This window comes from Oncorhynchus nerka, linkage group LG8 (genome assembly GCF_034236695.1).
Source record: "Oncorhynchus nerka isolate Pitt River linkage group LG8, Oner_Uvic_2.0, whole genome shotgun sequence".
NCBI lineage: Eukaryota > Metazoa > Chordata > Actinopteri > Salmoniformes > Salmonidae > Oncorhynchus > Oncorhynchus nerka.
The window spans coordinates 37127756-37142397 of record NC_088403.1 but is presented as its reverse complement, the minus strand read 5'-3'; the positions used below and the strand labels follow the sequence as shown (position 1 = coordinate 37142397).

The 14642-nt window shown below is 42.6% G+C and overlaps 1 protein-coding gene across 1 annotated transcript in view; it reads right to left on the bottom strand.

Annotated features, from left to right (window-relative positions):
- The window catches only part of LOC115133248 (TBC1 domain family member 22B-like), a 190671-nt gene that overhangs the window by 130006 nt on the left and 46023 nt on the right, over positions 1-14642 (bottom strand). The window contains exons 8-9 of the mRNA XM_029666289.2: positions 12895-12960; positions 9426-9540 (exon numbers count right to left, since the gene is read on the bottom strand). Of these exons, the coding sequence (XP_029522149.2) occupies positions 9426-9540; positions 12895-12960 (181 nt within the window). The remainder of the gene's footprint in view (positions 1-9425; positions 9541-12894; positions 12961-14642) is intronic.

Below are 14642 nucleotides of genomic sequence, written 5' to 3'. Positions count from 1 at the left end.
GTTAAGTTTGCTGAAAATAAAGGCAGTTGACAGTGAGATGACGTTTCTTTTTTTGCTGATTTTATGTGCAGTAGCTACAATCTGAATTACTATCAGAAGAGTGGAAGATTATTCAACAACAAATGTGTATCTTAAAAAAAGATGACACTCAATTGCATCATGTCAAGTGCATTTTAGCGGGATGACAAAATGATAAAGGAGCAATTTTTCATGGCGAGAAATCCAATTTATGCCTTTTTATAGTAGAGGAATTAACGTAATACCAAAATATTCAATAACCGCGATTATTATTCATGGTAAATGTATTACATCTTGACAAGGAGTTTTTTCAGAACCATTCTCGGCTCCAGTGCATTTTATGGAATCAGGAATGATGAGAAAATGTGTGGAGAAAGTCTCAAAATAGATCTAGTGTTTCAGTTCCTGGCCATTGGAATAATGAGTCAGCTTCTCCATCATCTTAAAGAAGAAAATATTTCAAGACGTGATACAAACTATTCCAAGTACTGTACTTATTAGTATGATAGTGTATATTATATTTCAGAACATTGATTTAAAATTTTAATAAACTAGAAATATGAGGAGTGTGTAATAAATAAATATAGATGAAAAGCCCAAGTCGGAAAAAAAGTGTCTCAAGCCAAAACAGATTCTAAATAACCCTATTTAAAATAACAGAGCAAGAGGCAAAAACAAAACTAAAGTTAAGAGTCTTTCTTTCTAATTGCTAGGCCTACTTCAGATGCACATTTCTTTACTACTGCCAATAAGTACTGTGTGTGCACTGTTCCCTGCCTTCCACATCAGTCTACTAGACACAAACTTGGGTCAATGGGGAACTCCATCAGAGAACGATAGAAGAGGGGGATAAGAGAGAGCAGAGGAGGAAAGAGGGAGGGAAACCTCCAGTGAATGCCAGTGGCCGTGCAGAGGCAATTACTTAATGACTCGTTAGAGCAAATAAAGAACGTTAATCAGCTAAGCGTTAAAATCAGCGCCTGGCGATGGGAGACTGCGAACAAACCGATACTCATTAAATACTCAGCAACAAGACACACCACACTGATCCCCCGCTCAATCAACAGACAGCACGACAGAGAACCAACACACCCCACTGACACTAAACTCAATCCACAGACCAAATGACAGACAGCCAGCTGAACCTCCGCTCAATCCACAGACACCAGATAGACTACCCCCAACTGACCCAGTGCTCCATTCACAGACACACCTCTGGCCCTCCGCTCAACCCACAGCCAGACCAAACTGACAGACAGTAGGCGTGATTCTCTGTCGTGCTGTCTGTTCATTGAGCAGAGGGTCAGTGGTCTGTGTCTGCGCTGTCTGTGGATTGAGCGGGGGATCCGTGTGGTGTGTCTTTAGACAGTAGGCATGATACTCACGCAGTCGATACGGACCACTTAAACATGGATAAACTAAACCAGCCTGGTAGTAGCTGACAAAGTAGTTGGCTAAAGCTACAAGACTCTGATGGAGAGACAAGTAAAACAGAAGAGTGACATTTTGACTGCGATTCATTACATCAAAAGTCTCCCGTTTTAATCACATGGTGTAAACACAAAATATAGGCCCACTACTCACAATCACAGCGTGTTGACTTCAGTCGCTTCTCTGCTTAGTAGGAAGGGATCATCTTTAGCTTGCTTGGAGTAGTCCAATAGGGCTGTTGTTGAAGCTCAATATGTGTATTTCTCTCTCGTCTACATGGTTTATCATTTAGGCTGACTGTGTATTCCTCTCTACCCCTCTCGACATGGTTTTTCCCTGACTGCTCCGCCTACAATCCCCAATCCCTCTGTCAGATGCTGAGAGTGACACACACAATAAAACTATTTTTTTTAAACATTAGCGCTGTTTAGAGTTTGTCAGAGATGCCCAGTGTCAGCTAGGTCTCAGACTGTAAACCAACCAGCCATGCTAACAACTTGCTAGGATAGCACTGCTAACAGAGCAGGTAGATTCTCTTCACTTAGCTTATTTGGTCTTCTTTCACACTGTTCTGTTGCTGTTATTAAAACCAACCTTCATGTCTATGCGTCGGCTTACAGTGTAGACTCCGTCAGAGCTTGGCTATATGTCTGGTTTATTATTCTGAATCAAAACCTGATAAGTAATGTATTTGCCAGCTCTGTCACAATGTATCATTTTCAATTTCTTAAGAAGTGCACAGTTGGAGATAGGAACACAAACAAGCATTTCGCTATACCCTCAATAACATCTGCTGAATATGTGTATGTGACCAATAAAATTTGATTTAAGTGATGGTTCACTTAAGACACAGTGAGCTCCAAAAGTATTGGAAGAGTGACACATTTTTGTTGTTTTGGCTCTTTACTTCAGCACTTTGAAATGATACCATGACTACGAGGTTAAAGTGCAGACTGTCAGCTTTAATTTGAGGGTATTTACACCACTTTTTGTATATAGTCCACCCATTTTAGGGGGAAAAGGGTATTGGGACAAATTCCCTTATGTGAATTAAAGTAGTATAAAGTTAAGTATTTGATCCCATATTCATAGCACGCAATGACTTCATCAAGCTTGTGACTCTACACATTTGTTGGATGCATTTGCTCTGTTTTTTTGGTTGTGTTTCAGATTATTTTGTGCCCAAGCGTCATTTTGGAGTAACTTTTATTGTAAATAAAATATCATACCCCCAAGACATGCTAACCTCTCACAACTACAATAACAGTGGAAGTTAGCATTATTGGGGGGATATTTGTGTCTGCAACTTTCTCACTCATTATTATTCACAACTCATTCAGGATTATCCCTAATCATGGTAGCAAGTATAAGTAGAAACATAAAAATAAAATTAAAATTAACAGCTAATGAATGGGGATCCGAATAAGGGGGATTTCTCCCTCTGAGCTCCTCACTTCCACTCTTTTCCCCCCTTCTCTATCCTTCTCACAGCCTCTTCCAATCCCTACCTCTGCTCCTCTCTCAGCCCGTCTCAGTCACTCACTGTCCCTCTATTTCCCCTTAATGCCAGGACCAGCAGGCAGGACTTGAGGTAGTTGAGAGCTCTGGACACACCTCATTCCTCCCTTCATTATTACATTAATTCCCCTCACCTCTCCGCCAAACCTCCTTGGCCGTGACACCATCATGGTGTTCTTGCCTGCTGCCCACTGGCACACTGCCTGCTGCCCACTGGCACACTGCCTGCTGCCCACTTGCACACTGCCTGCTGCAGCCCCCTTTATTACTCCTGACCGGACCCCTACACTCACTCACACAGATGCAGGCACAAGTTATATTATCCTTTTCCATCGACTTTGTACTGACATCACTACTGCTCCTGTATAAAGCCCAGCAGTACTATCATAGGTCATCTTCCAGGAAATACGTGCAGCTTCCTTCTGACAGCACGGATCCTCTCTCTCCAGTCTCCACACTGACAATCAGAAAAAGACCGGAGCTCATCTGTCCTCTCCTCCTGAACTTCATCCAATCAAAATAAAAAATGTGATTCACATTTTTTTTTAAATAACATTTTAAAAAGAATCTTCACAAAATCTTCCTCGCCTGAATAGCCTCGTTTCACTGCCAAAAATAAAATAATTAACATCCAATCACATTAACCGTTACTCTCTCGCGGGAATTCCACTATATATGTAGCTGCTGTTCCTGTTGGTATCTGTACTGATGGCACAAAAGCCATGACAGGGAGGCATAGTGGAGTGGTAATACGTGTGCAAGCAGTTGCTCCCGACGCCACTTGGGTACACTGCAGCATCAACCGAGAGGCTCTTGCTGCCAAGGGAATGCCTGACAGCTTGAAAGACATTTTGGACACTACAGTGAAAATGGTTAACTTTCAGCAAGGCCTCTGAACTCGTGTATTTGACACGTATTGACACATTGCTACTACTTTCACATTTTTACTCTTGAATTCTTTGGTTGTTTACTACACTACCGTACTCTGTTTAGCACATGGCTTCATATGTGAATCCTTAAATAGATGAGTGGGGCTAAAGCTTAACTTCTTGGTGACGGGGCAGTATTTTCACGTCCGGATGAAATGCATGCCCAAATTCAACTGCCTGCTACTCATCCCCAGAAGATAAGATATGCATATTATTAGTAGATTTGGATAGAAAACACTGAAGTTTCTAAAACTGTTTGAATCATGTCTGTGAGTATAACAGACGTTATTTAGCAGGCGAAACCCCGAGGACAAACCATTCAGATTATCATTTATTTTTTTAGGTCACACTTTTCAATGGGATTTCATTGGGCATCTAGATTTCTAAGGGACATTCTTGCAGTTCCTATCGCTTCCACTGGATGTCAACAGTCTATAGAAATTTGTTGAGGTTTTTCCTTTGTGTAATGAAGAAGTACGGCCATCTTGAATGAGGGTCACTTGAAGTGTACTGTTAGATAGAGGCGCGTGACCAGAAAGCATGTTACAGTTTGTTTTCCTCCTGTATTGAACACAGATCACCCAGTCTTCAATTATATCGATTATTTACGTTAAAAAAATACCTAAAGTTGTATTACAGTAAATGTAGGCTAGTGTTCCTACAAAAACATTCCAGACCTAGAAGCTACTTAATTGTAGGCCTATTCACTGCAAATGGCATACTCCGGCTCCGCAGGCACACCAAAACCATACTAACTACGGCCTACACCAGTGACAAAGTGGTGCAATGAAGTCAATGTTGAGAAATACATTATATGACTATCCTCTCTGTAACTAGACAGAAGTTGCTCTCAAAAGCATTTTGAGCAACGGTAATATGCTTGTGCTTCTCAGAACCCATCTTTCCTTACTCCGTGGGCACAAAGGGGAGAGGGAGAGAGTCAGCAGACAACGGGAAAAACAGGGACAGGCAGATACTTTCATAGCCTATCCATTGTTGATTCCAGCATCACTGTTGAACAAATAGTATAATATAGAAAATGTGGATTTTTATTAAGATGCAAAGAGGAAAGCAGTGTCGTTCTTGTCAGAAAAATATTTTAACTGCATGCTGTTGTTCAATGCAGAGTGAATCTTGAGTATGAGGAACTGCCTGGTTGAGTGACAGGGGGTGGGGCTTGGTGTGTGGGATTTGGAAGCAGCCAAAGCATTAGTGTGCAACTACAGCCACCAATTCGGGGCTGCAGTTGCATCCCATTGTTCTTGCATGAACCCCCACCCCCCTTGAACAACCCACTGGTTTCTGCATGAAACACAACGTCTTAGTTCTTGCATCATCAAAGGAAGGAAGATAGACGTTTGTTTGAAAACTAGCAGCAACAAAGGAACAAAAATAGAGACACAAAAAAAAGCGATAGCTTAGCGTTGTTACAGAGCGAAGGCAAGGTGAGAAGACAGAGATGGAATGGCAGCGTTGATCCTGTCTGATAGACGTATTTAGATGGTGTTGATGAGAGAGAAAAACACCTAGTGCAGGTGGCCATCTTAATAATTTCCCTGACAGAGGAAACTGTGATTCACTTCCTCACATCTTTAACACCTCTCTCTGGTGTTACAGTGCCTTCAGAAAGTACTGACACCCCTTGACTTTTTCCACATTTTGTTGTGTTACAGCTTGAATTAAATTATTTTGTCATACCCCATAATGTCAAAGTGGAATCATGTTTTTCAAAATTTTTACAAATCCTTCAAAAGCTGAAATGTCTGAAGTCAATAAGTATTCAACCCCTTTGTTATGGAAAGCCTAAATAAGTTCAGGGGTAAACATGTGCTTAACAAGTAACAATGTATTTTTATTTAACATTTAGTTAACTAGGCAATTCAATTAAGAACAAATAATTATTTACAATGATGGCCTACCAAAAGGCAAAAGGCCTCCTGCGGGGACCGGGGATAAATATATATATATATATATTGGACAAAACACACATCAGGACACGAGAGACACCACAACACTACATAAAGAGAGACCTAAGACAACAACATAGCATGGCAGCAACACATGACAACACAGCATCGTAGCAACACAACAAGACATCATGGTAGCAACACAACATGGCAGCAGCACAACATGGCAGCAGCACAAAACATAATTACTCTGTTTGCAATAATAGTGTTTAACATGATTTTTAAATGAGTACCCCATTTCTGTACCCCACTACAGTCCTTCCTAACTCAGTTGCCGGAGAGTAAGGAAACCACACAGGGATTTCACCATGAGGTCAATGGTGACTTTAAAACAACTACAGAATTTAATGGCTGTGATAGGAGAAAACTGAGGATGAATCAACAACATTGTAGTTACTCCACAATACTAACCTAATTGACAGAGTGAAAAGAAAGCCTGTACAGAATACAAAACTAGCTAGCTAACATTGAACCTAGTTGGGGGTGATTACAGTCATCTATTGGACTAGATAAAGTGTATTTTTGCTATTACTTTCACTCTTGAAATCTTTGGTTGTTTCCTACACTACCTTAATCTGTTTAGCACATGGCCTCACATGTGAATCCTTAAATAGGTAAGTGGGGCTAAAGCTTAAGAGGGTGTGAACGATACGGAATGGGTGTAGACAAAGAAGAGCTCTCCAGTAGGTGTACCAAAACATTCAATAGCCATTTTCTCAAAAGTGGAGTTATCAAAAGTTGATCAACTTTCAAAGCAGAATTACTTCACCATAGTTCCCCACCTGTAGTGTATGATGTACAATTTTCTAACTATGAATACTTTCTGAAGGTAGATTAAACAGAGCCAATACTGCCCCCAGTGGTCAAGCAGGGTGACAGGTTAAGCAGTGTATTACAGTGCACTTCAAACGCATATAGCCAACATGCTACAGTTACATTGTGTAGGCCTACTGACTACCCGCAAACAAACATACATAGACACACATCTCTCAAAAGTGTATGTGCATAAGTGTGCGTGAGTGTGTGTGCAGCAGAGGGGGAAAAAAGGTTTATTCTTCTATAGAGAGCAACAGCAATGGTGTCTTTTTGGGCAAAGCCTATGAGTTTTTGGATAAACGCAGAAGGTCTGCCAAACACAGGCTTAGGAGATTTTGTTCTATGATAATCTCCTTCAGCTAAAATCACCTTTTGTGAATGTTGAAGCATTTATGTAATTTAAAAAAGTACATAAAGCACAGAAAGGCTTCATAATTCATAAAGGTCATGCTAACTGACTGATATCTCATAGAACAAAACGTAGATCTCCTAAGCCTGTGTGAACTAAAGCCCTTATGTTCTGCATTCATCCCAAAAACCTGAATCTTTCCGCATACATTTTCCCAGAAGGAGCAGCTGAATGAGGTAACTAATTTCCGGGTTTTAGGACTACAAGCTGGCAAGCACTATAATGCATGGTACCTGACAGCAGCAGGCACAACACAGCATGACTTACTGGCCTTTCTATTACATCCCAGTCATGGGACGGCAGGTAGGCTAATGGTTAGAGCGTTGGACTGGTAACCGAAAGGTTGCAAGATTGAATCCCCGAGCTGACAAGGTAAAACTCTGTTGTTCTGCCTCTGAGGCAGTTAACCCACTGTTCCTAGGCCGACATTGAAAATAAGAATTTGTTCTTAACTGACTTGCCTAGTTAAATAAATGTAAAAAGTAAAATATATATATATATATATATATATTTTTTTTTTATGCATCTTTAACACACAGGGATTCAACCAGCACAATCCAGTGAGTACGAATCACGATATGGCTGCAACTACTGCAAACTCTGCTGAAAAACAACACACACACACAAACAGATCCAAACACACACTAGCACACCTCCTTTCACCCTCCTCCTTTAATAAGAGAGAATCAGCTAAAACAGAAAGCAGCATTACCTTCAACAGTCATGTCCCCCAAGAGTTTGTACTAACACCTTGTAAAATGCTACTGAAGAAAAAGTGATTAGGAGTGTACAAACCCATCTACTTCCTTTAAAGAGAGACAGGGCCTGCTAGTCAGTGGAGCTTTCTGACAAGATCAGGAGACTAAAGCCAAGTCCAAAAACACACAAACACACAAGACAGCGAGAATCTGACTCAGAGAGAGATATGTCCTACACTAACAGCTTTCAATTACTCTGAAATCTCCAACCCTCTGACTTCTTTCTTCTCTCTCTAGTGATGGAGAGTTCTTTCTTTTCTTCCCAAAGTGATAGAAAGAGGGAGCACGTTAAATAAAGTTGAGATTTGATCCCTTTCATTCATTTCAGACTGCGATGTTCACACGGTCTGACAAATGAATGAAAGGGATAAAATCAAAGTTTACTTAACGTGCATTTTCAATCACTCCAATGTCAGCCCTCATTAGGCTCTGTAGAATACTGGGAAATAACAAATGGCTGCCAGCTAGCTGTGACGCAGCACCATCAAAAGTTGAACTGAGTTTGTGTGTGCGTATACAAGATATAGTGTGTGTTTGAATGAGTGAGCGAGCGAGCGAGCGAGCGCATGAGAGAAAGCCTCAGACAGAAGGGTAATTAGTCTGCTCATTCCCCAGCATGAACGCCCAAAAATCGCTCTATCCCTCTCGCTCTCTTTCTCTTAACCTCTCAAAAGAACACGAGCGAAAAGCAACAGACAGCACATCAAACCATCGTGTTACGTGTCAGGCGGAGCACGTTTGAAGGTTTGTTGGCTTTGTAAGCTTTCAAGGCTCATCAGTAGCAGCACATGAAGATGCATATAAACAAAGCGAAGCAGGCCAGGAGACTTTGGGGATCTGACAGACCGACAGAGAGACAGGGTCTGAGTCAGAGACAAGGAAAGAGAGGGGAGTCAAAAGCAACAGAAATAACTATTTTCTGTTTCACGCTTCAGCATACAAAACAGCTGCAATCCCTCGGGTTCACAACCCAACCTCTCACCATGCCTTTAGAGCAACCCCTGGAGTGGCAGAGGAGCCATTTTTTCAAGCACAAACACACTAGAGTGCAAGCACGTGCATACACACACACACAATCCCCCCCATACACACAAACGTCATTTGAGATGCTTTACTCTCTGCAAATCAATGTTTGCGGCTCAGTTCAGTCTACACAGCACAAGAGAACATAGTCATCAATTTAATGAAACATTCATAACACAAATCATTTACACCACATAAACTCATACAGCAGGGACCCAAGTAAGCTCTATTGTGAGAGGAGAGCCTATTAAAACATTTAAATTAGGATCTCTTCATGGCTTGGTATTCTCTCGAGTGAGGGAAGTGGACGCTACTATCTAGTATTTGGCTATCTACTCCAGTGATTGAAGCAAAAAAAGAGGACAATTCCCTTAAATGAGAGAAGCGGCTAGAAGAGAGGGACTCACCAAAGTACAAACGCATACTATCTAGTCTAGGCTTTGGCTATTCCCTTGAGTAAGGAAAGAGAGGAGGGAGGAAGAATAGGGGGGAAGAGGACAGAGGAAGAAACGGGAGGACAAAGAACGAGGACGAAGACGGAGGAAGAGGGACTCACTGATGTACTCAAAGACATAGACGACGAAGAAAGGCGTGACGAGGTCGTTGATGCCCTGCACGTAGCCGCTGGCTGGGTGGCGGATCGCCCAGATGAACAGGATACGCTCAAAGATCTGACGGACAGACAGAGGAATACACAGGTCAGCACACACACTATGTATAGAGCACAGTACATAGAAGAAAATTGAAGCTACTTCTAGAATCAGTATACGCAAGCTATCTTGTTAATATTTGTAAACTGAGAGGGATAAGTAAGCTTGCTTGTTTTAATGTGAAAGTCAAAGTCCCTCTCAAGGACGATAAAGCCATCTCTCCATCTAAGACATACCTAAATAGGAACGGACACAATACAGATGACAAATCCATGTAAAACAGTGAATAATGTAGACTTACTTCTATGTTTTATATATTTGACTTTCTTTAACAACGTCACATGACGGTTTCAAACCAACCGAGAAAAGCCCCATCCCATGCCCACCAGTCAATCAAAGAGCAATATCAGATTAAATTATAAAAATTGACATAAAGGTTTGATCGTGTTAGAGAAGTGAGGAAATTAGTCATAGGACATGCATGTGCGGTGAGCAGTGACATGGAATTGAAGCGTGCACACGACAACATCAGCGTAAATGTCTCATCGCCGTGCTGGACCCGTCTGTCTCTCTACTACTGCTGGATCGAGAACTTTGAACTCGCTCACAAACTTTTTAATTTTCTCCTTTCTTTTCTTCTTTCTCTAATCTTTTTCTGGAAGGCAAACACCTCCATCTTCGTTACAGCCTCGGTTTTAATGTTCCACCTTGCTGCTGTCATCCCCCAAGAATTAAAGGAAGCTTGAAGTTCAGCACAAATCAACCACACAACACTCTGCGTCCCAAATGGCACACTATCCCCCCCAAAAAAATAGCGCACTACTTTTGACCAGGTCCCATAGCATTCCTGTCAAACGTAGTGCACTATATAGGGAATAGGGTGCCATTTTGGACGCAACCTTGGATTTCCATTCTCTTTCTCGTCCCTCTTCTAGTCTGGCCCCTGAATGTCTGTGCCGGAGTTCTGACATGTCAGGCGATGCATTACACATGCAGAGCACTTTCTCGGACGCCATGTTTCTGTCATTTTTCTAAATAAAACACATTTCTCAAAATTGTGAACGCCCCGGCTTCCAAAAACATGTTGGTACGCTGCCTGGGATGCTGGCGCGTTATGCTAGCTAGTATGGTTTGGCGGTGTCCCTGTAAAACGCTGTTACATGGACATGTATGGGATTCACATCTCCCTACTGCTGTCCCCCTGCTTTCATCATCAAAGTCACATCTATCAAAGCGGGGCGGGGGGGAGTGAAGGCGGAGTGCTAATGTGAGTTTCTCCCTTTTACAGCACACCCTCCCTTCTCTCCTCCCCATCCATGTCTTCCCCTTCGCCTCCCTTTCCTTCCCACGCCAATGCTCTCCCCTCCTCTCGTCACCCACCGTCCCTCTTCTCTTTTTGTCCTCTCACTCCCTGAAACAACCCATGTTCTTGCTCCTCATCTCTCTCTCACCCATCATCTCCCTGCAGCTAGAATTCATGGCCAGAGCACCCACAGTCCGTCAGAAGCCCATCAGAGGGTGGAAAATAGACACTAAACCAGGTGGAGGAAATCAATGGCCAGAGAGTGAGTGTAAGAGAGTTAGGGAGAGAGGCCAATAGGAGATTCAAGAGGCTGAAAGACTCTGCCAACACAATAAAATATTGTAATCAAAAATAAATGGATCAACAACAATAATAAAATGACACGCAGCAGAGTAACAGATGAGGTATGTTGACCTTGTGGTGGTAACTAATTAGATAGTGGTCCGTGTGTGATCAGGAGAGGACAGTGTTGAACAGTGTCAGTGTGTGAGGGTTAGGTCCAGACATTAGTGTGTTATGTTTATGCAGTGAACAGCCTGCCCATCAAGCCACAAGCACAGGGAATAAAGGACAGTGAGTGGTCAGTAAGCCTGGTCCCAGGTCTCCATGTTATTTTGCCCAAAAATGTAGTAGCGAGGAGTTGGCTTGGCTATTGCAGATCTGGGACAAGGCAAGCTTTACAATACAGCTCTGATGAAAAAACATTTTAAAAAAGGGACAACAGGCTAGTAAAAATCATAGCACTGATGAGTTATGTTTTCATCCAATAGCTTGTGCATAATTCAGTGCACAATCACGGAATTATTTTAATTTGATCATGCATAAAAGCACAACTTGCTTGGATGAGCATTAGGCTTTCACCCCTCCGTCACCCTCCGCATCCTTCTCCTCTTCCCACCCACGCTGCTACATTGCCTCCTCAAGGGAAATCATGAGGACAGAAATGTATGTATGGACACACGTGCGCTTCTCTCTGGCGCTAGCATCACTGCTAATGTGTGAACAGAATGTCTACAGCCATAGTGGTGCACCGAGGCCAAGTTTATGTCCAGTGCTGTAGGTCCCTTAGGAAGAGATTTTTACTTATTTAATCCATTTTAGAATAAGGCTGTAATGTAACACAACGTGGAAAAAGGGAATGAAAACTTTCCGAATGCACTGTATAACACAATAAAATGTGAAGAAATGCAAAGGGGATGTAGATTTCTATAGGCACTATGTACACAGACTAAGAGAGACTGAAATGTGTGATTTTTAGACAGCTCTGCAGTCACATGCATCACCACCACAAGTTATTTCGGGACAGAAATAAAAAATTATCCCCAATTAAATTCTCTAAATATTTCAACGCAGGCCTGTGGCCAGATACACCAGCATGCAAGGAAAGGGAGAGAGATGAGGAAAAAGAGCAGCATAGGGAGAGAGTGTCTGAGGAATTAAAAAATAAAACAGTAGGAAGAAGGAAAGAGGAGAGTAGGAAGAGGGGAAGAAAGGGGCAGCTAGAGAGAGAAATAGGTGAGGGACAGAGAAAGAGGCAAAGGAGTGAGTGAGAGAAAGAGAGGTATACGAAGAAAGAGGGAGACACTTTAAATTAAGAAAAATAGATATTGGGGTGGGTGTATGTGAGGACGGTTGGCCCATTCATGAGTATTCTCTCATAGCACTGAGGTAGGAGTGTGGTCTGGGAAGGGAACAGAGGTAGAGACCAATAGAGGACATTGAGGAAGAGGGGTGTGACTCGCAAATACTGAACAAACTTATCCAGGACACACAAGCAAACACGTTCCATTATAGCCAATGACAAAAACGATCTGTTTTCTAAAATACTCATTGCAAGAGTGCAAAAACGACTCATACCAGAGTGCAAACAAAACAGCAAAACCACACGGGAGAACCTTTCATTAAACCAGATTGTTTCCACTCTTCAGTAGTCAAGAGGATGCTTGAGTATACGTGCATGCATGCATGGTGCAGTGTGTGTCTGTATGTATAATAAGACGAACAGGATGTCATACACTAGCTAGGTCTAGGTTAGGCAGGGCAGTCAGTGTGTTCTGTAAAGAAGGTCTCACCTCTTGGACAGAAGCTTGTTGAAAGAGAGGAATAAGGGGATTGGTTCTCGGGATGTCAATGTGAATCTGCAGAGAGGAGAGAGGAATCACAAAACAGAAGAGCAGCCGAGGTTATAATACGCCGTCACAGAGAGGGAAGAGAGGAGAGAGAGAGCTGGTTAGTGGATTCACTGGATCGAGGGTCCAGGGCGTGTATTGTCGGCAGAGAACTGAAGAGAACTGGAGCTCCTAGGCTATAATTCTGAACTGGGTGGCGGGGTAGCGTGTCTCACAAGCTCTCCAAACCAAACCCTATTTTCTCTGTAGAACCACAGTGGGTCAGTGCAGGGCACAAGCAAATACACCATGTCATCACTTATGTGTGTAGGAGAGCTTCGTCAAACCAGAGAACCACCGGCAACCAGTTCAGAACTTGGAGCCTGCAAACAGACGGACAAACACAGACAGGGCAGACCAGACGGGAACCGGACCGGTGTCATTCTGGCCAGTGAGGGTTGGTCGGCAGCCCCTTTAACCAGTCTTACCTCTGTCACCATAGGCTGCAGCAATAGACACTATATGAATCTGGTGGCGTGGAGAAAACAGTTAACACAAACACATTACACCCACACGCATACTCAGTCTTCACGCATACACACACGGACCGTGCACAACACACCCACACTAAGGAAATAAGTCAACACACTCAATTGATCAGATATCCAGTGGAGTTTTTCCCCAGCCCTAGATGAGGGGAAAAAAACTGCTGTTTTTCCACAAACAGTACATACCGCTAAACGCACAACATGAGACAATTCAACAGGAAACAGTACAGAAGTCTGACTGAAAATGAAAATATGAAAACTGACAGATTCGAACATGTCAAATCTAAAAACTACTGTAGATGTGTGAGAGTGCCTGACAGTACCCTCCCGAGAGTGTGGGCGGGGAGTGCCTTTCTAGAAAGTTTTTCCTAGCCACCGAGCTTCTACATCTGCATTGCTTCCTCTTTGGGGCTGGGTTTCTATATAAGCACTTTGTGACATCCGCTGATGTAAAAAGGGCTTTATAAATACATTTCATTGATTGATTGATTGAAAGAGAACGTTAGAGCAAGAGGGAGAGCTTGAGTGAGAGAGGGAGAGACAAGGAGAGAGATTCATGTACAAAAACAGAGAGACAGACAGACTACTGTAGGGAGATGAGAGGAGTTACAGAAGAGAGCGACTGGGGAAGACAGTCACAGGAGGCTGACCGTCAGGTCAGGCAGACAGACAGAGGTCTTGCAATGCCAATGTCAGGAAGTTGAGCGCTGACTCGGGAACAGCAGGGAGCCTGTGATCAGCCAGAAAACATCCTCTGCCACTGAGCACAGAACTGAGATCAGTGGAGAGAAGGACTCTCTCAATACTCCCTGCTGAGACTACATTTCTACTTGGTTTGCTGGAAGCCTAAAACTCTCATTTTAAAGTAAATATCAGTCATTTTCTTAAAGGCAAAGAGAGGACTTTTCTCTCTTCATCTTACTCTAGCGGGACACGGGTGTATATGTCAGCATAGTAAATATTGACGCACCAAAGTAAATATCGACAATACACCGCATAGTAAATATCATGCGTGCATGCGGTGTGTATTACTATCCTCGTGGGTACCGGAAATCTCCAAAAGGATATTAAAACAAGGCCCATTCCCCCTTCTTAGGGAAAAATGTTATTTTAAGATTAGGGGTTAGGTTTAGTGTTATACAATTAGGGTTAGGGAAAATTGTA